This window comes from Myotis lucifugus, unplaced genomic scaffold, assembly GCF_000147115.1.
Source record: "Myotis lucifugus unplaced genomic scaffold, Myoluc2.0 scaffold_72, whole genome shotgun sequence".
Lineage (NCBI taxonomy): Eukaryota > Metazoa > Chordata > Mammalia > Chiroptera > Vespertilionidae > Myotis > Myotis lucifugus.
This window is the reverse complement of record NW_005871120.1, coordinates 3,800,671-3,820,851: the sequence shown is the minus strand read 5'-3', so window position 1 is coordinate 3,820,851 and position 20,181 is coordinate 3,800,671. Positions and strand designations below refer to the sequence as shown.

Sequence of the window (20,181 nt, the reverse complement as noted above, 5' to 3'; positions counted from 1 at the left end):
CAGCAGCTGAGGCCGGTTGCTGGGCCACAGGCAACACACAATAGCAGCCATTGTCTAGGCTCAGCCGGCTGGGAGGGTGCGGTGGGGCAGGGGGAGGGGCGGGCCCGAGGGCCAGCGTGGCCCACCCCCAGATGACCCCTGCCCGCCCCCACCACTTCGGTGGTCCCCACACCGCCCCACGCTCCCTCAGCTCCCTCCACTCTAATTAGTTCCTTTCGCAGCTGGAGTTGCTGTGCAGCACCCGGCAGGCAGCGTGACCACCTCTGCGTTGCCTCCCCACCCAGCATCCCGCCCACACAGAGCCCCACAACCCCGCACCAGCACCAGCTGAGCGGAGTCACATCATCAAGCCAGGTTCCCAGGGGACTCCGCGCTGCACCCACAGGGTGCCTGCTGAGTGCCCGCACGGGTGGAGACTCGTGGCCCCGCCTATTGCGGGCCCCACCACTGGTTAAGAAACTTGTCTGCACCCTCAGAACAAGACAGCTGCCCTTTTGGGCGTCTCCATCCTCCCCACCTCCCTGGTTGTCGGGCATTAAGTCGGGTGATGGCTGGCTGGCCTCTGCGGGTTATCACAGCGCCAGTCCCAGGGTCTCCAGCCGGGTTGTCCCCTCAGCCTCCTGCGAGCATAGCTGCCTCTCACCCGCCCCCCTTCACCCAGCCCAGGAACAAAGAGCAGAGCTGGAGCCCAGAACTGGCCGCTGGCTGGGGGATGGGGGATGGGGGTGAAAGAGGACACTGAGGTTGGCCAAGGAGTGGGGTCACCGGCATCTTCCCCTTGGAGTGGGGCCCCCATTGGGAGGGAAATTGGGGTGAGGCCAGCCTGGGGATGAGGTTGCTGGGATTGTGGGCTTTGGGGGTGGCGCCTTCCTCCTTTTCCAGGAGTGGAGAGGCTGGGCTCTGGCTCCCATCAGAATGAAACCCTGGGCAAAACCCAAGGGCAGTAGTGGGGGGCAGGGGTACCCCCTCCCACCTTGGGCCCCACCCTGGGGGACAGGTTCCTTTTGGGGCCCTCCCTGGTTCTGGATTGAGGCAGTATCTCCTTCAGGTCTTCAGAACAAGGTGACCCAGGGCTCGGGGCTCCTCCCTGGTCCCCTCTGGTCTGGGAGGAGGGCAGTGGGGCAAGTGCCAAAGGATGTTGCTTGGACAACGAGCCAATGAGAGTCAGTGTCGCTTTGAATTCTCATCTCCAAACGATTCTGCCCTCAGGGTCCCCTTCTCTGCAAGGTGGGGTTGGGGGTTGGGGGTGGGAAGTGGAGGCTTTGGGGAGGCCTGTGGCCCCAGGCCAGCCAAGGGCCAGGCCACCAGCCCTTCCTGGCTCCTGAATTCTTAATCAGCATAAATATTTACTTCCTTCCTCTCTTTCCAGGCTCCTAACACAGAGGAGCTTCAGGGAGGTTGGAAGGGGCCTGTGTCTAAAAATAAACAGGTGGAGGGACAGGCAGACACACAGACAAACTGACATGACTAGGGGGTGGGTTAGGCAGAGGGCAGCTCCTCCCCCATCCAGGAGAGTGGAGGGGGCCCATGGCCACCCATCACTGTCATTCACTCACCTGCCCGCCTGGATCTGGGGCTCCTGAAGGGCAGGGAGGCAGTCTGGTCCCAGCCCCCCTTGCATGGCTGGGAGCTCCTGGCCCACGCATGGCCTGGGGGCAAATCCAAACGGATCTGCTGGCTCTTACCTGATGGAGTTTAACAGGAACAAGTCAAATCACAGACCTGGGTCCCATGGCCAAGTGCAGCCAACGGTGCTCTGATAATGCAATCCCCCCGCCCCCCCACTAGGCTTAGAGACTCTAATATTAGCATGTGCTGGTGGGCCTTTGTATGTGTCCCCAGAAGCTGAGGGTCCTAAGTTCTCTGTGTGCTTGCAAAAGTGGAGCTTGGCCTAGCCCTGGCCGGCGTTGCTAAATGCTTAGAGGGTCAGCCCGCTCACTGAAGGGTCTTGGGTTCGATTCCCAGTCAAGGGCATCTAACTGGGTTGCAGGTCCGATTCCGAATGGGCGCGTGTGGGAGGCAACCAATCGATGTGTCTCTCTCACATTAATGTTTCTCTCACTTTCCACTTCCCTCCCTTCCTTCCACTCTCTAAAAATCAAAGGGAACCCCTGGCTGGTTTGGCTCAGTGGATAGAGTGACGGCCCATTGAACTGAAGGGTCTCGGGTTCGATTCCGGTCAAGGGCACATGCCCGGGGTTGCGGGCTCGATCCCCAATGGGGGGCGTGCAGAAGGCAGCCAATAGGTGATTTTTTCTCATTATTGATGTTTCTATCTCTCCCTGTCCCTTTCTCTCCGAAATCAATAAAAATATATATTTTTAAAAATCAGTGGGGAAAAAATATCCTTGGGTGAGGATTAACAACAACAAAAAAGTGGAGCTTGTCCTAGGAAACAGATGAGCCAGGGCTTGGGACTAGGTGAGGACTGCTTAAATTGCTGAGGGGCTTGACCTGGAGAAAACGAGTGGGGATGTGGGGGCTGTCCTCCCCTGTCCTGCTCCGTGGAGAGAGCACCACACAGCTCTGTAGGCAACACTGGCCCCCAGGAGACACACCAAACAAAACATGCAAAGTCTCTTACCACATGGTGCTGATGGGATTATTCTGTTTTAAACTGTGAAAACCTTGCCCTGACCGGTTTGGCTCAGTGGATAGAGCGTTGGTCTGCGGACTCAAGGGTCTCGGGTTCGATTCCGGTCAGGGGCATGTACGTTGGTTTCGGGCACATCCCCAGTGCGGGGTGTGCAGGAGGCAGCTGATCGATGTTTCTCTCTCATCTGTGTTTCTAATTCTCCCTCTCCCTTTCTCTCTGTAAAAAATCAATAAAATATATTTTTTTAAAAATTAAAAATAATAAATTGTGAAAACCTGGATTCAGTGGATGGCAGGGAGTATCTTAGTGTTGGCTTGTTTAGCAGATAGATTTTCAGGGAGTAATCATCTCAATTAACAAATGCAAGGAAACGCTGTGACAGTTTCCCCACATGTGAAAAGATCGCCTCTGTAAGAAGTGTTAATTTGGAATGAGGAGTTGACCTTGCTTTTGGGTCATTTTTATGTGAAGAAAATTACATCACTGAGACATTCTAAGAAAATGGTAAAAATTCCAGCATGAGAACTCGTAATAAAAGAATGTCATCACCAAAAAAAAAAAAAATGATATATGCATATGTTTTAGTAACCACCAGACAGAGCTGGTCCACTTCCTTCCAACCCTGCCCCTGGCTGGCCTGGCTGGGCCACAGCCCCCAGCTGCCCCCTAGTGGCGGCCCAGAGCCCTCTGGCTCCCTGTGCCTATGGACACCTCTTCTGATCTTACCTGTGAGGCAATGCCACCTGTCTGCACCCCCATCCCTTGGGGCCAGGCTTTGCTCAGCCATCTCTCAGCTTTGTTCCCTTAGAGGTGACCACAGATCCCAATCATCCCTCAGCAGTCAGTAGCTGAGGACCTCTCATGGTCACCTTGGAGAACACCTATTGCTCCTCAGGCCTGGTTTTGGGACTTTCGGCTCAAACCAGGCATGTGCTCCAGGTATGACTTGCCACTCAGTCAGAAATGACCGTTGTGAGGCAATGCCACCTGTCTGCACCCCCATCCCTTGGGGCCAGGCTTTGCTCAGCCATCTCTCAGCTTTGTTCCCTTAGAGGTGACCACAGATCCCAATCATCCCTCAGCAGTCAGTAGCTGAGGGCCTCTCATGGCCACCTTGGAGAACACCTATTGCTCCTCAGGCCTGGTTTTGGGACTTTCGGCTCAAACCAGGCATGTGCTCCAGGTATGACTTGCCACTCAGGAAGAAATGATCGTTGGGACTTGGCTGGTTATTTCTTGGAAGATCTGACCTTGAATCTGGTAGCTCTACCACTTCCTAGCTCTGTGACCTGAGGCAGGGTCTCCAAAACTCGGCTTTATGGCAAAATGGACTCTTTGAGCTTTGCCTACCAGAAAAGACTTGTGGGAAGTGGACATGGAAGATCTGAGTAGATGGTTGGCTCTCTTCATGATACGTGCTGGCCAGGCCACTCAGAAGGTTTCCCTACCTGGGGAGACAGCCTTCACACACCTGCACACACACTGCCTCCCGCTCCTGTGGGCTTTAATAAATGTAGCCCAAGGAGGACTTGGGATCACAGTGTCACAGCACAGCTCCTGTCCTCCCCTAGGTTCCTGCCTGAATACCAGCTTGCCACCTCCAACCCCAGCCCCCCACCACTATGCACTCCTTGGACGAGCCGCTTGACCTGAAGCTGAGCATCACCAAGCTCCGGGCGGCGAGAGAAAAGCGGGAGAGGACGCTGAGTGTGGTCCGGCACCGAGCTCTGCACAGGGAGCTTGGCCTGGTGGACGATAGCCCCACTCCATGCTCCCCGGGCTCCCCGCCCTCAGGTACTGCACTGGGTCAGGGCCATGGTCTCTGGGCCCTGATGGAGCTGTGGCAATAGAAAGAATGTCCAAGGTGTGCCCACCAGGACATAACTGCAGTCCCTCACAGCTTCTGGCTTAGAGTGCTCCCCACGCTCTGGCCATTCATCCTTCCAGCAGTTTATCTTTGGAGGTCACATTGTCCCCAGGAGGAAGGAAGTTACCTGCCCAGTTTATAAAGCTGGGACAGCAGAGTCAGGATTCAAGTTGAGGTCTCTGGGAGGAGTTGGAGGAGCTGAGAAGGGGAAGCAGAGTTTCTGTGTGGTAACAGAAGGCCCTGAGACCCAACTCCTGGGCTTTGAGGCAGTGTGGGTGGCCAGCAGTCAGTAGAGATTGGGGACCTGGCCCAGCAAGTGTTTCTTAGGCTGCTTCGGGCCCAGGCCTTCTGCTCTGCCCCTGGCGCTCCTGAGAACCACATCTACCCCTTCTGAGCTTGAAGGCTCTAGAAGTAACCTAGCCAAACCTCGCGTTTTGGAGGGGAGCACGGAGGCAGACGGGGCCTGGGGAAAGTTAAAAAGGTCCCTACCTGCCAATGTGATGGGAAGCTCCTAGCTTCACGTTCCTAGTCAGTTGCTCACCCTATGTACCAGATCATTCTATCTGTAAAATGGATACTTCCCACTTTTCATGGCAACTGATGGCCGAGCTCTCATGATGGCCAAGATCACATTTGTCAGTTATATAGGCTGTTGCTCAGATACCTGGGGTCCCAGGTGGTCAGGGGGTGTGGCGTGCCTGGGGTTTGCTTCCAGGGTCATGGCTTAGGATTCAGAGGTGGGAGGGCCTAGCCCACCAGGACTCCTGACTCCAGCACCCCTGAATTGTGCTTCTCTTTTAGGCTTCCTACTGAACCCCAAGTTCCCTGAGAAGGTGGAGGGACGCTTTTCAGCGGCCCCACTTGTAGACCTCAGCTTGTCACCATCATCGGGACTGGACTCCCCCAATGGCAGCAGCTCGCTGTCCCCCGAGCGCCAAGGCAACGGTGACCTGCCCACAGTCCCTACTGCCCCGGTAAGGAGGAGGTGTGGGTTTTGAACTACATCACTCCAATCTCTGTCTGTTGTCACATGGCCTCTTTCCCTCTATGTGTGTCTCTATCCAAATCTCCTTCTTTCTCTTATGAAGAGCGGTCACTGGATTTAGGAATCCCCCCCTCTCACCCTGTCTAGACCACACTTCTAACTTGATCACATCTACAAAGATCTTATTTTCAAATGAGGTCACACAGGTACCGGGGGTTAGGACTAGGACATATTGTGGGGACAACTCAACTTGCTATAGGAGACAGAAGGGGTCTGGGCCTGCTGGCCCCACGGGGCACTGACCACCTCTGCCCCTCGCCCTCTCCTCCCAGGATTTCCAGCCGCTGCGCTACCTGGACAGTGTCCCCAGCTCCTTCCAGTTCTTCCTGCCTCTGGGCTCGGGGGGAGCCCTGCATCTGCCTGCTTCCTCCTTCCTCACCCCCCCGAAGGACAAGTGCCTCTCGCCAGAGCTACCCCTGCCCAAGCAGCTGGTTTGTCGTTGGGCCAAGGTGAGTGGGGGCCAGGAAGAGTGGGACAGGGCCTGGGGCAGGTGGCCTCACATGGGCTCAGAACCCTCCCTGGCCCCACAGTGTAACCAGCTCTTCGAGCTCCTGCAAGATTTGGTGGATCATGTTAATGATTACCATGTCAAGCCAGAGAAGGATGCGGGGTACTGCTGCCACTGGGAAGGCTGCGCCCGTCACGGTCGAGGCTTCAATGCCAGGTGAGGAAGGGCGAGAGCTGGCAGGAGGGAGGGGGCACGGGTGTCCACTGAGCTGAGCTGTGCTCTATGCCCTCCCTGGAGCAGGTACAAGATGCTCATCCATATCCGCACACACACCAATGAGAAGCCGCACCGCTGCCCCACCTGTAGCAAGAGCTTCTCCCGCCTGGAGAACCTGAAAATCCACAACCGGTCACATACAGGTGAGAGGGGGTGCTGGAGGGTAGCAGCTGGGCAGGCGCCTGGCTATCCACGGGCACCCAAGAGACAGGGATGCATCCCATTGTTGATGGTCCCTTTTCGAGCTCCACTTGCTGGGGGAAGCCTCTCCTGTAGGTGAGACCCTCAATAAACCGGAGCACAGACAGGTCTTCCCGCCACACTCGGCATTGTTGTTCGTAAGATTGTCTGACTCATGCCACCTGCGACTGCATTCAATATGTCTGCTTTGCTCCTTACCATACGCCAGCACACAGTAGGGCCAGCACTGGCCAACAGAGCCACACACCTGATTTTAAAATTCCTAATTGCTGCCGTGAAGTACAGAGAAATAGGTGAAATGAACTGTAATCATATATTTTCTGGAACCCAATTATGTCCAAAGCATTATCATTTCAAAATTAAAAATATATCAATGAGACACTGAAAATCTTCATTTCGTTTGAAGTCTGCAGAATCTGGTATGTATTTTACACTCACCGCACATCTCAATTTGGAGTGGCCACACTTCAAAGGCCCATAGCCTCACGTGGCTCCATCCTGGTCAGTGAGGGAGCAGACGTTTAGTAAATCTGGAGCCATTCTGCTGAGTAAAGGCTGCATAAAGGGCAGTCGGCATTCATGCAGTGCTCACTGTGGGCTTGCCTCTAGTAGGGGCTTTATGGAAGTCTGTTATCAGGTTTATCAGTTCTCTTATTGACGTGGCTGTTGTCACCTGCAATTTGAAGCATAGCACTAAGGCCAAGGGCACACAATCAGTGCACAGGGGTTCTGAGGGTAACCAGGCTGGCTGTTCAGTGGCTGTGCCTTGCTGCCTCTACCTAGAGTCACATCTCATGCCAGGTGCTGAGGACACCGCCCCTCAAATGGGAGTCTGTACTTTCAAGGACAACTTGGTCTGGGGTCTGCCAAGTAGGTAGTAGGTGCGGGCAGGACACTGGGCTGGGAGACCTCTCACACCAGCCCCACTCGCAGGTGAGAAACCCTACGTCTGCCCATATGAGGGCTGCAACAAGCGCTACTCCAACTCAAGTGACCGCTTCAAGCACACTCGAACCCACTACGTGGACAAGCCCTACTACTGCAAGATGCCTGGCTGCCACAAGCGCTACACGGACCCCAGCTCGCTGCGCAAGCACATCAAGGCCCATGGCCACTTCGTGTCCCATGAGCAGCAGGAGCTCCTACAACTGCGCCCACCCCCCAAACCACCACTGCCTGCCCCCGACGGCAGCCCCTATGTCAGTGGGGCCCAGATCATTATCCCCAACCCAGCTGCCCTCTTCGGAGGCCCTGGCCTGCCCGGCCTGCCCCTGCCTCTGGCCCCCGGCCCCCTTGACCTCAGTGCCCTGGCCTGTGGCAATGGTGGGGGTGGGGGGAGTGGGGCGGGCATGGGCCATGAGCTGCCAGGCCCTGTCCTGCCCCTCAATCTGGCCAAGAACCCACTGATGCCCTCACCCTTTGGGGTTGGTGGACTGGGCCTGCCTGTGGTCTCCCTCCTGGCTGGCTCCACGGGTGGCAAGGCCGAGGGGGAGAAGGGGCGTGGGGCAGTGCCAGTCAGGGCCCTTGGCCTGGAGGGCCGCAAGACCCCCCTGGAAAGGACTGAGAGTGGCCGCTCCCGGCCCAGCCCAGAAGGACTCCCCCTGCTGCCAGGCACCGTGCTGGACCTGTCCACAGGCGTCAATTCGGCGGCCAGCAGCCCAGAGGCCCTGGCCCCTGGCTGGGTGGTCATCCCGCCTGGCTCAGTGCTGCTCAAACCAGCTGTGGTGAATTGAACTCATCCCAGGGACGACGACCCGAAGCTCCCAGCCCTGCCCCGACGAACGGAAACTTTTCTGCGAAATAGCAATAATGTCCTGCCCCCAGGGCCTGGTTGGCTGTGTTCCCCTGGCAGCCCCAGCCCCAGCCCCAGACAAGCTGGGTGGCAAGGATGGTGCTAGGTCATTGCTGGTGTCCCAGGCTCCCAAAGGAGGAACTGCCTACTCGCCAGAGAGACCTGAGCCCCTGAGTGCTGAGGCCTTGCTCACCTCTGGCCCTCAGTCTCCTGGCCCTGTCCTCCACCCTGGTGCCTCCCTCACCCAGTGGCCAACCTGGACAGGTCACCCTCCCTCCCTACCTTGTCACTTGCCAGCCACATCCCAGCAGTGGGGGCAGGTGGGGTGGCATCTGCCCCCTCTGCTGGCCCAGGGCTTCCGCACCCCTTCATGTGGTAAGCTGTGACGAGGAGCCCAGGATTGAGGCCCCTACCCATCCTGCCTGATTTCACCAGGCTCCCGCTCGGGGGCTCCTTGGACCCCTTTCCCTCTGGCCCACCCTCCAGAGGGAGAGAAGACAGACGCAGGCCCCTGCAAAGCCACAGGAAGAGCCACCTTATCCTTATGACAAGGTGCCTCCTGCTCAGAGAGGGAGGCCTGCTCGGCCCACTGCCCCTCATCACCTACCGACCTACCCGAAGCAGCCCCTCTCTGGTTTGGACGGTGCTCTCTGAAACGAGGGAACAGCTGACCACTCAGCTGCCTCTTTACCACTGGCCTCCCCCCTCCACCTTGTAGGGAGCCTTGGGGTGTGGGGAAGGGAGGTGCCAGGACCTCGGGCAGGCCTGGCTCAGGGAACAGGTGGGGTGGGCCTGGCCTGGGCAGTGTCCCTCTTGCACTTGGGGCTGCAGACACCTGCAGGCTGATAGGAGGCTGGAAGCTGGCTGGGGATGACCCCACCTTGGGACAGTTCTCATTCTGGGGTGCCAAGTCACAGCCAGCACACAGGTAAGGGAGGGCTACAGGCCAGTGCTGGGCACAGGAGCTTTCCAGAGGCCATGGACTGAGGCCTTGGGCTTGGGGGGTGGTGAAGCAGTCAAGACTGCCTATGGGAGGCCCAGTCCCTCCACCTGGGAGGGGGAAGTTGGTGGAAGCCTGGACTTAAGATATGCTGTTTCCTCTGGCTTCTTCCATCTGAGCCTCTGTCCTAGACTTTTTTTTTTTTAAATCCCAGGGGCCAGAATAAGCCAAGGATGCTGGTGTTCTACAGAGAGGAAGGGAGAGAGATAGAGAGTTAGAAACATCGATGAGAGAGAAACGTCGATCAGCTGCCTCCTGCACACTCCCCACTGGGGATGTGCCCGCAACCCCAGGTACATGCCCTTGACCGGAATCGAACCTGGGACCCTTCAGTCCGCAGGCCGACGCTCTATCCACTGAGCCAAACCGGTTTTGGCTGTCCTAGACTTTTTTTTTTTTAAATCCCAGGGGCCAGAATAAGCCAAGGATGCTGGTGTTCCAGGTGCCCACTCACTACCTGACCCTAGGGAATGGGCTCTCCCACCAGGCCCTGGGGATGCAGCAAGTGCTTTCCCCACCCTGAACCCTCACTGTGCCGAGGCACTGGTCTAGGCACAGGAGCTTTGGCTCCAGGCCTGCCCAGTCCTTGGCATCAGTGAGCAACCCTTCCCTTTCCCTGACAGAACAAGGGAGCTGCAGGACAGCAGTGGGGTCCGTAGTAGCCCTGCAGTTCCAGAGTCCCCCTACTGTTCCTCAGCAGCTCTGCTGACCCCTACCCTTTTCTGGACTGCCCTTCTGTCCTAGAGGGGTCACCCTGACCCAGCCCGCCCTAACAGGGCCTGGCAGTGCTGGCTCTGCCTCTCGAAGGGGCTGTGAGCAGAACAGGAAGGAGCTGGTCTCCTTCAGGCTTCATCCAGGACCCAGGCATCCCCACCCCATGAAGGGCCCCAGGCCCTTTAAGTCCCCAGTTGGGGGATGAGGGGTTTGGGTTTGCAGTTGAAGCCCAGGGAGCAGAGGAACAGGGCACTGGAAGATGACATTAGCTCAGCATGTGACTCAGTGATAGACCAGGCTCAAGAGAGCTGGTATATGTGTTGTTGTTGGTTTGTTGTTGCACATTCCAGGATATCAGTATTTTAACAGGTTCTAAGTGCCTTTCTATCGTAGCTTATGTTTTTCCTCCTCTTGGCTCCACTGCTGTTAGCATAGAGTAAAAAGAAAAAAAAAAAGATAAGCTAATGACTATAACAATATATTCCTCCATGTGAGAGGAAGTTTATAAAGAAACAATAAAAGTGAGTTGCAAAGATGGTTTCTGTTGTGGATGTGCCAGAAGCTGGGCCACCCAACAAGAGATCACTTCCAACTGTCCTGTGTCTGGCTCTAAGGTCACCCACTCCAGCCTGCGGCACCCAGAGGCCGTTCTGGGGTTTCCTCCTAACCCTGTGGGTGCCATCACCTCAACATTCTGCTGGGAGCTGGAAGGGCAGGAGTGCTAGGAGCTGAAAAGCAAGATTCCAGACAAAGCGCACAGGCTTAGCTGCTTGTCCTGCAGTACCTGCGGTGGCTTTGGTAAGTGGCTTAGCCCTTAGGAAGACCCAGCTCCAGGGCCTCCGTGCAACGAGAGGCTTCTCTTCCCCAGCTGTACATGGAGCATTGGCCCCAATCACTGAGATGCTAGAGTCAAACTCAGTGTGGAGAGGTGCTCTGTGACAGAGCTTGGGTGCCCAGGGCTCTGTCCCCAGGTGAGAAGGGCAGCGGCAGATCCAAGGATGGTCATACTATAGAAGGGACCTGGTGCTGGCACTGACAGCAGGAGTGGCTGTGTCCAGTACATAACAGAACTTGGCTGGCTCTCCACGGGCAGGCCGGGCCAGGTGGGTAGGCTGCCTGGCTTCTTGCCAAACTTACCCACCCAGCCCCTTGCCCTTCTCCCACCAGCCCATGGCTGGCAGGAAGAGCAGTCTGTTTTCTGGAATCTGGACGTGCAATTGAGAAATGCGGAAAAGACATTTATTAACGAGCTATAAATTAGAGGTGGAAGGGGGGGTGGGAAGAGCCAGTGGTCACGTTTGTGGCCTCTTCTCTTTCTCTCTGTCCTCCTGGGCCTGGATTCGGAGCTCCTCCTCAAGGCGCTCCTTCGCTCGGACCACCTGGGGAAGGAGTTACAAACAGCTAGGTAGGGTGGCCTGCACAAGATGGTCCAATTCCAGCTGTGAGTCCCGGACGGCAGGAGGCAGGTCTAGTGCCTGTGGTGGGAAAGGTGGCCTGGGGACTTCCCCCTACAAGGAGACAGCCCAGGGCATGTGGACTGTCATATGGGATCTGAAGCTGCTTCTAGCAATCCACCAGCTAATGGTCCTCTTCCCTCAAAGTCATGGCTGTTGGGAGGGCCACTGTCCAGGCTGATGCAGGGCTTAGCCTGACAGAACCCAACAGCTGAGGCAGCCAAAAGGAGTGACAGTTTAGGGGGTCTCCCTGAGGTTGGGGCACCAGGGAAAGGCCCACACATCTTTCTACCTGCCAAGCCCTGAACTACCTGGAACATGGCTTGCCCTCCTCCCAGCAGCAAACACTACTCACCTTTGACTGCAGGTAGAAGGAGCCGCCCACAGATTTATCATTCACCTTGAATAGGTGTTCGTACTTCTGCAGAGGAGGGGAGACGGTGAGAGGTGTGCAGTCTCTGGGTTACAGAGGCGGGGGAAGCTAGGAGATGACAAAGAAGGAAAGCAAAAGGGCTCGATCCCTCCGCCCTGCATGCCTGAAATGCCACACAGGAAGCCACTACAACCACTAAGGGGCAGAAAGGTGAACAGGTACCCACGGAGGGAGGGGTTTGGCTGCTACCAACTGCTCAATGCCCCTGCTACTGCCTCCCTTGGGCCTAAAAACTAACAAGGGACACTGGCTCCCACAAGTCGGAGTCCCAGCTGGCTGTACCCCAAATCTACCCTACCCCTTCCTGCCAGGCCTCCTTTACTCTTACCCACGCTGCTGGTCTGCCCCCCACCCCCACCCCCCTTTCTGGTCTGCTTGTCTCAGATCAAGCCCAGTGGCCTCACCTTCTGGATCTCCTCGGGGTTCAGTTTGGAGACATTGAGAATCTGCTGTGCCTCCTGGAGGCTGAGGCCGGAGAGGTTAGAGGCGGCTGCAGACTGGTGTCCAGCACGTCCCCGGGCATCAGCTGCTGCCCGGCTGGCTGTGTGAACATGTGGGTTAGTGCTCAACCCTCAGCAGCCCAGAGCTCACCTGGCCTTCCATGTAGGTGGCTCACCCCTGGCAAGTGACACATGGAGGCAGAAGTGGCCAGAGGGCATTTCTCCAGGAGTGGTTTCTTTTTTTTTTGGGGGGGGGGGGGGGTAGTGTTGGAGGGTATTGAAGTGAGGACAGATTTGCTCCACTAGGGGGCAGGGTCTAGTCACCAAACCTGGAGCCTAGTCCCCAGCCTAGACCGCAAAGATTACCCTGTCCCTCTTCTCTCTACTGCGCCCTCATCTGGGCACTTAGAAAGTTGGGGATCTTTAGGCTAAGGGGAGCAGAGCGAAGTTGTGGCAAGAGGAGGCAGCAATAGCTCTGCCCACTGGTTACCTAGGACACCAAAGCAGGCTGCCTCCGGTGACCACTTCCTTTTCAATGACCCTAGATTCAGAAGCCCATACACTTTTACTTAAGGGATCAGAGGGCTTTGCAGGCCAATTAGTCCGTGTTGGACTCTGTCTTAAAAGCAGCCAGAGGGTATAGCTGTGTTCCAATAAAACTTTATCTACAAAAGCAAATGGCTAGGTAGGCCAGTTTGCCAACTCCTGCCTGTATGCTCCTGTCAACCAGGTCTCTCTCTTATGGGAATGCTTCACAGTCCATCATTGCCCCCAACCATGGGAAGTGCCCCAGGCTACCCAAGCTGCCAGAACCCCAACCCACAGAAATCCTGCATTCACAACTGGCCCAGCATGCAGGGCCCATTGCTATGGGGAAAGTCTGACCTGGGCAGGAGCTCCCACCCCAGGGGGAGACAGGGGTCAAGCTTACCTGCAAATTCCTGCCGCAGGGCCCGGGCAAAGGCTCTGCCCACCACCTGCGCCCCCATCACAATGATCTGGGCCAGGTACTTGGCCTGTTGGCAAAGCAGGCATTTGGTTAGCAGGCTGCAGCCCCCAAAGGTGGCACCCTGGAAATGGCTGCTGAGTGGCCCCCAGAAAGTTGAGGTAATAAAACACAAAACGGCAGCCACAGGCCTTTTCTAATGAAAAGCTACTTTGGGTGGCTTCAGGCGTTCATGAGGTAGTAGGTGAGGGGGTAAACCTGACCAAGTCCCCAGAGGCACACCACTTGGCTTCTCCCTTGGCCTCTGGAAGAGGCAGATAGCAGCCAAGGCAAAGTGGCTGCAGGGCACAGAAGCCACTGGCTTCAGGAATAATACTGTGGCCAGGAGCCAGAACTAGGGCCAGTCCCAGACTCACCCACTAACTCACTTTGGCATCTAGGCCAACGAGGGCACTTTCTGTGTTTCTGGGACCGGCCCTAGTTCTGGCTGGTCCAACCTTCATTCTACTGGTGACATTCTAATTTTCCCAACACTATTCAAGTGTACTCCACTCAACACAACACAGCAAAAACTCTGTACCTTCCAGGAGGGAAAGGCCATGAGGCAGGCATTTAGACAAACACATCAAGGACGAAGTAATGAGGGAGCGCAGGGCTGTTACGTATTCCTCCACCGGCTCACTCACTCACTGAGAGGCAACATTTAGACTACAAAGATACACGGGCCCAACCCTGGCTGAGTTGCTCAGTTGGTTAGAGTGTTGTTCCTATACTCCAAGGTTGTGGGTTCAATTCCTGGTCAGGGCACATACAGACAGGGGTCAACCAATGAATACATAAATAAATGGAACAACAAATCAATTTCTCTCTCACCTCCCCCTCCCCCCTCCCCCCTCCCCCCTCAACTCAATCAAATCAATAAAATAAAATAAGACGCAGGGGCCCCTGTCCTTGGAGCTCCCACACCTCCAGGCCTTGCAGGGAAATCCTCCGAGGCAGTGTCCCACCCTGAGACCACAGGGGTCCATGCACCACAGAGGCAAGTGGGGAGTCTCATTAAGCACGTGACCAGAGGCATGGATGGAAACCCAGGAATGAGATGGAGCTACTAGAAGACAATAGTATTTCTACTGGGATGGGTTTTGAAGGGCAGGTAGAATTATGATGGGGATACTGGGGCTTCCTAGGCCGAGGGACCACGGGGAGCCAAAACTGGGAGAAAGCATAAGAAATGTCCAGGTAGCAGCCAAAAGCCTAGGGGACCAGGAAGGCAGCTGAGATGGGCAAATGTGCAGATCTTACAGTGAACAGAGATTACATATAGCCTGCCCATGTGAAAATGACTGTGTGTGAGAGATGGTACAAACTTGGTAGAGGACACCTGGAGAATGCTCACTGCAGGTCAACACTGTTCATGGGGCACATCCAAGTGGTTTCCCTTGTTCTTTGTACTTTTCTGTCTTTAGATTTCCTATCAGTCAACAAGTATCTAAGCAAGTAATCTAAGCAAGAGTGACAGGCACCACGCCAAACACATTCTGTTTATTGTGCTATTTATTTTTTATTTTTAACAAATATTTTTATTGATTTAAGAGACAAAGGGAGAGGGAGAGAACGATAGAAACATCAATGATGAGAATCATTGGTTAGTTGCCTCCTGCACGCCCCCTACTAGGGATCGAGCCCACAACCCGGGCATATGCCCTTGACTGGAATCAAACCTGGGACCCTTCAGTCCGCAGGCCCAAGCTCTATCCACTGAGCCAAACCGGCTAGGGCTATTGTGCCATTTAACCCTAACAACTCAAGACACTGAGACATAAAAAATAACACAAAAAGAACAAAACAAAAAAAGACACTAAAGCACAGAGGTATTTAGAGACCAGCCCAAGGACACACAGCTAGTACTCAGGGGAAGGTGGGCAAGGATCCCAAAGCCAGTGCTATCAGCCATGGCATCCCTAGGTTGCCCATCTCATACAGGGTTCTGGGATCTGCAGGAAGGGCAACAAAGCAACCTGACAAGGAGCAAGGACCCAACCCAGAGGCCAGAGGGTCTTGTCAGATTCCAGTGGAATCCAGACTCCAGAACTGGCCTCCCTTGAACCTGCCCTTCCCTAGTAATTCTGGGCCATTGTCAGGAATTAATAAATGGAAGTGGTTTTGGACTTCACGAGTGGGTGGAAATTTCATAAGCCCTGTATTTCACACCAGAAACCAAAGCTCAGTGGAGACTCCTATGATCAGGACTCCAGCCAGCTGCCTTGCAGGTGTGAAGACAAACAATGGACATGGTATTGACTGGGTGGGAAGCCTCACCTGACTCCCCAACCCCACCTAAAGCCACTCTCAAGTGGGACAGGAGGCTCTGGGATGAATTGCTGGTCCGGTCTGAGTGACAGAGAGAGCTGACAGGCCACTAGGTGACTCCAGAGGGTTTCCTTGGCCTGGCACCTTCAACCTTCAGAACATACCCTCCTTTGCTGGCACATGCCTGAGTGCAACACCATTGTACCACCTTGTACTCTGCCCAGGGTAGTAACTGTTGCTAAAAAAAATGAATGTTAAGAACAAGGCTGTAATGGGCAATTCCCCCTACCATCCCCTCTAGGCTTCAAACCAAAGTGGCATGGTGGCTCCATGGTTCCAGCTGCCAGAGCTCTGTGGCTGCAAGGAAGGTTGGGCTGTTCTGCAGTTTCCCAGTAGCTAAGGGAGCTGCCTGGTCAGCCGAATTAGACTACAAGGTTCCCGGGAGAGCCAACTCCCAGGGGAGGCCGTGTGATCTAGTGGTTACACAGGCAAGCTTTGGGATTACCCGTGTGCAAATCCCAGCTGTGTGCCCTGGACAAGTTCTCAACCTCCCTGAGCCTCCGATTCCTCACCAACAATGGGACTGCCATAAGGATTAAATGAGGTAATGTGTGTAAAGTGCCTGATACAGAGCCTGATGACACAGTAGGTGATCAATAAATGTTGGTTTTCATTTATTACTATTAACAAAACTTGACAATGGCCAGTCACTATGGAGTAACAAAGCTTCTCCCAATAAAGCAGCTGATTTCATAGATTCTCTAGTTACTCAGGGGAGAAGGCTGCAAAAAGCCAGGGACCTCAGAAGCAATGTGAAAGCACAGTGAGAATGCTGCTTTGGAGCTGGGCTGACATAACCTGGAATCCCCAGCTTTGCTTCTTTTTTTTTTTTTTTTAAATATATTTGTATCAATTTCAGAGAGGAAGGGAGAGGAAAAGAGAAACATTAATGATGAAAGAGAATAATCGACTGGCTGCCTCATGCACATCCCCAACTGAGGATTGAGCTTGCAACCCAGGCATGTGCCCTGACTGGGAATCAAATCTTGATCTTCTGGTTCATAGGTCGACACCCAACCACTGAGCCACGCCAGCCAGGCCCCAGCTTTGCTTCTTGTTAGTTGTATGGCGCTGGGCAAATTACTCAACCTCTCTGAATTTTTTTTCTGTTTACTTATTGATTTTAGAGAGAAGTGAAGGGAGGGGTCAGGAAGAGAGATAAACATCACTTTGCTGTTCCACTTATTTACATATTCATTGGTTGATTCTTGTATGTGTCCTGACCGGGGATTTGAACCCACAACCTTGGCGTTTCAGGACAATGCTCTAACCCAGTGGTCGGCAAACCGCGGTTCGCGAGCCACATGCGGCTCTTTGGCCCCTTGAGTGTGGCTCTTCCATAAAATACCACGTGTGGGCGCGCACGTACAGTGCAATTGAAACTTCGTGGCCCATGCGCAGAAGTCAGTTTTCAGAAAGGAGATAGACGAAACAAGTATACAAGACGAGTGTGGATGGGAGAGTTGGAAGGAGTCGACCTCAGCGAACGTACCTCAATCAGACTGAGGACGTTTTTAGCAAAGGCCAGCTTAGGAGTACCCTAATTAAGTTAATAACATTGTACCTACCTATATAGTTTAAGTTTAAAAAAATTTGGCTCTCAAAAGAAATTTCAATCGTTGTACTGTTGACATTTGGCTCGGTTGACTAATGAGTTTGTCGACCACTGCTCTAACCGAAGGAGCTATCCAACCAGGGCTGAATTTGTTTTCTTATCTGCAAAATGGGGAGAATAATACCTTCCTCACAGGAGAGCTGTAAGACCCTCAGGAGGCAATGCACATAAGACCAAGAGGACAGACAGACAGTGGCAGGTCCAGAGCAACTCAACAGCTGCCTTTGCTTCTGGACCAGGTCGTACTTGGTGTTGAATAATCTAGAGATCAGAGGTATAGCCAAGTCTCTCATCCATCTATTCAAGACCCAGACACCTGCTAAGCACCAATTGTGATTCAACTACGCTCAGAGCTGAAGATGGATGGGGAAGCAGAGTTCTGCCAACTATAGCTACCACAGGTGATGAAGACAGCCACTGGCTGAGGCCTCTCTCAGAAAGCCCATAGTCCACAGACTGACATTTGGGCCTGAAGACCCTGGGCCAGAGCAATTGGCTGACACAGCATCCAACTTCAGGCGAAGCTGACAGTTAAGGAGCAGAGGTCAGAGCCAGGATTCCGAGCCTGGGACCCACTGTGGACAGCACACATGCTTTCTCACCCGGGAAGCATCCTGGCCTAATGCAGGACCAAAGGCCCGCAGCTGGGGGTGGGAGAGCACTCAGGAATGTGGTTTATCCCAAATCAAGTGCATCAACAAGGGAGCCTGGCTTTCAGACAAACCCATGTGCAATGTTTCCTTCAAGGAACAGTTCCAGGCCCTCAGGCTGGTGGGCAGAGACAGCCACTGAGATTCACCCCTTTCTTTCAAGGATGCACTGAGATAGGAAGGGGCTCTGTTCATACAGGGCCCCTGCAAACAGCTGTTGGTATCACAACTAAGCAGGAGGGAGGTCAAGACCACAACTGTCCAATTTACCATGGTATGTGTGGGCCTGGCCTGTGGCTGGCGCAGCAGGTGCCTGATACATATTTGAATGAATGTGACATTTAACCAAGACACCGTCAGCTCTGCTTTGGGCAAACTGAAGTCTCATAATCTCTAAGTCCCCAGACAGAATTTCCAAATGCCCCCCCCACCCTCTGCTGAAGGAGGGCTCTAGCCTCCCCTGACAATACACACAACTCTCCACCAACACCGCCTGCAAATTCAGTCCACTCTCCAGTTCGGTCCAGGTACAAATGACTTCCCTGGTTTCTCTTCCCTCACTCTCTCACATCACTCTACTCCTACTACATCAGCCCCTCTACTTCTTTACCTGAAACCTCTGCAGCTCTGAATTCACACACCGCATAAGTGATTCTTCTGAAGTGGGCAATTCAGTGCTTTCTAGTGTATTTAGAGTTGTGTGACCATCATCACTAGTTCCAAAACATTTTCATCACCCCCCCCCCCAAAAAAAACTCCGTACCCATAACCTTGAATATCCTCCCTTCCACTCCAATACTGTCAAAATCCAACATCCTTCAAGACCTAGTCACGTGACCCCCACCCAAGTGAAACCTTCCCGGTCTCCTCCCATTTCTACCTTCCCATAGCACTTGTTCTTGTCCTATTAATATCTTATCGAGTTGTCTTAATTGACAGACTGGCCTACCTTCTCCTATAGGATACAAACTCCTCCAGAGCCACATTTTACTCAGCCCTTGAGGGTGGCTCAGAGTTACATGTGGGAGCGAGGGCTCATCATAGGGCCCCAACAAATGGCAGTGACCATTACAAAGCAGGAATCATGTGATGGGAAACAGCAAGTCTTAGGACACAGAAGGAGAGGTGCCATCTCAGACACTCGTGGGATGAGTGACCCTGGAGGAGTCAAACATGCAGAGCTTCAGGTTCCTTCTCTTGTGAAATGGGGACAGTGAGAAGCACCGACTTCTTTAAGAATTACATAAAAATCAAAAAGAAAAAGAAAGAATTCCATGAAAATCTACTTAAAGCCTCAGCGCAGGGGCTGGCACTTGTAAGCTCTTCTGTTATTCTTACCACTTTCAGTTAAGAAGTGTTTCCTCAAACCCTGCATCAATCGCTTTGAGACGGGGCAGAGCTCAGGACCCTGTATTTTTTTTAAGTATACATTTTTTAATTTACTGATTTCAGAGAGAGAGGAAGAGGGAGAGATTTGTTGTTCCACCCATTCGTGCATTCACTGGTATGGGGACGACGCTGTAAACAACTGAGTAGAACCCTGCATTTTTAAGGGGGTCCCAAGTGCCCCGACGCAGCCGGCGTGGCCCAGGTGTGTGGACCGGCTCCAGGTGCCAATGGTGCCGCAGAAACACCGTTTTCAGCGTCGCAGGGCCTGGTTCAAGCCCCAGCCAGTTCTCCCACTTTATTGTGAAAGTCTCGGAGCCGTTTCGCCAGCTTCCAAGTGGGGACACTAGCAGGACCGCACCAACAACTAGTCCAGGACAGAGCGGGGGCTCGCGTGCCGGGCTCAGCTCCGCCTCCGGCTGCTCGCACATGGGCTGGTGCACGGCCATCGCGTCCGCGGGAGCCCTGCCTTCCAGCCAGTCGGCTCTCCCCGGCTCCGAGGCCGCCAGCGCCCGCCTAGGTACCCCCAGGTGCGACGCCCTTGGCCCCGCTTCCCGCCGGGCACGTAAGGGGAACTCGCCGCCCTCGCCCCGAAATGGCCTCCTCCCCCCTCCCACCCCAGGCAGCCCCCGACTCAGGCCTCACCATGGCAGCTGCTCTGCCTCGGGGGCGCGGGCTCCGTCTTCCACGCCTCGCGGCCCCGGCTCAAGGGCGGCCGGCAGGTCAAAGGTCGAAGAGAGCTACGGAGAGCGCGTGCGCGACGCCACGTTGGGCATGCGCGTAGCCTGGATCCAGAGGGGCGGAGTGTCAGTGGTTACGCAGGAGACCTGGGCGAAGTTGGGGGCGGGTCCTGCGTCGCGCTGGGCTCCGGAGGTGATCAGGCGCGGGTGATGGGCGGTCCCAGGACCCTCTGGGACCCCGAGCTTATCCCGGGGCGCTAGGAGTCAC

General features: G+C 54.6%; 2 protein-coding genes across 4 annotated transcripts in view; one reads left to right on the top strand and one right to left on the bottom strand.

Annotated features, from left to right (window-relative positions):
• Positions 1-9,398, top strand: part of GLIS2 (GLIS family zinc finger 2) — a 20,062-nt gene extending 10,664 nt beyond the window's left edge. The window contains exons 2-7 of the mRNA XM_006090419.3: positions 4,168-4,390; positions 5,265-5,437; positions 5,781-5,957; positions 6,039-6,172; positions 6,257-6,375; positions 7,367-9,398. Of these exons, the coding sequence (XP_006090481.1) occupies positions 4,219-4,390; positions 5,265-5,437; positions 5,781-5,957; positions 6,039-6,172; positions 6,257-6,375; positions 7,367-8,166 (1,575 nt within the window). The 5' untranslated portion in view covers positions 4,168-4,218 and the 3' untranslated portion in view covers positions 8,167-9,398. The remainder of the gene's footprint in view (positions 1-4,167; positions 4,391-5,264; positions 5,438-5,780; positions 5,958-6,038; positions 6,173-6,256; positions 6,376-7,366) is intronic.
• PAM16 (presequence translocase associated motor 16) lies at positions 6,847-20,181 on the bottom strand. Of its 3 annotated transcripts, XM_023755251.1 has the most exons (6): positions 19,879-20,181; positions 18,797-19,077; positions 13,198-13,282; positions 12,231-12,367; positions 11,749-11,814; positions 6,847-7,106 (listed from the first exon to the last, which is right to left on the bottom strand). In XM_023755251.1, exons 3-6 carry the CDS (start codon positions 13,253-13,255, stop codon positions 7,011-7,013), a joined length of 357 nt encoding a protein of 118 aa, XP_023611019.1. In that variant the 5' UTR covers positions 13,256-13,282; positions 18,797-19,077; positions 19,879-20,181; the 3' UTR covers positions 6,847-7,010. The 3 variants fall into 3 exon arrangements, with proteins under 3 accessions (XP_023611019.1, XP_014312776.1, XP_006090479.1); XM_014457290.2 differs by lacking the exon at positions 18,797-19,077 and having other exon boundaries at positions 6,852-7,106; positions 19,879-20,151; XM_006090417.3 differs by lacking the exons at positions 6,847-7,106; positions 18,797-19,077 and adding an exon at positions 11,157-11,318 and having other exon boundaries at positions 19,879-20,055.

Bases quoted from the DNA above. Each gene is read 5' to 3' on its own strand.
- PAM16 (XM_014457290.2), bottom strand. The intron at 11,815-12,230 runs GTGAGGCCACTG...CCTCCTCTGCAG, and splicing joins ACCCCGAGGAGATCCAGAAG to AAGTACGAACACCTATTCAA. The intron at 7,107-11,748 runs GTGAGTAGTGTT...TTCAAATTGCAG, and splicing joins CCTTCTACCTGCAGTCAAAG to GTGACAACAGCCACGTCAAT.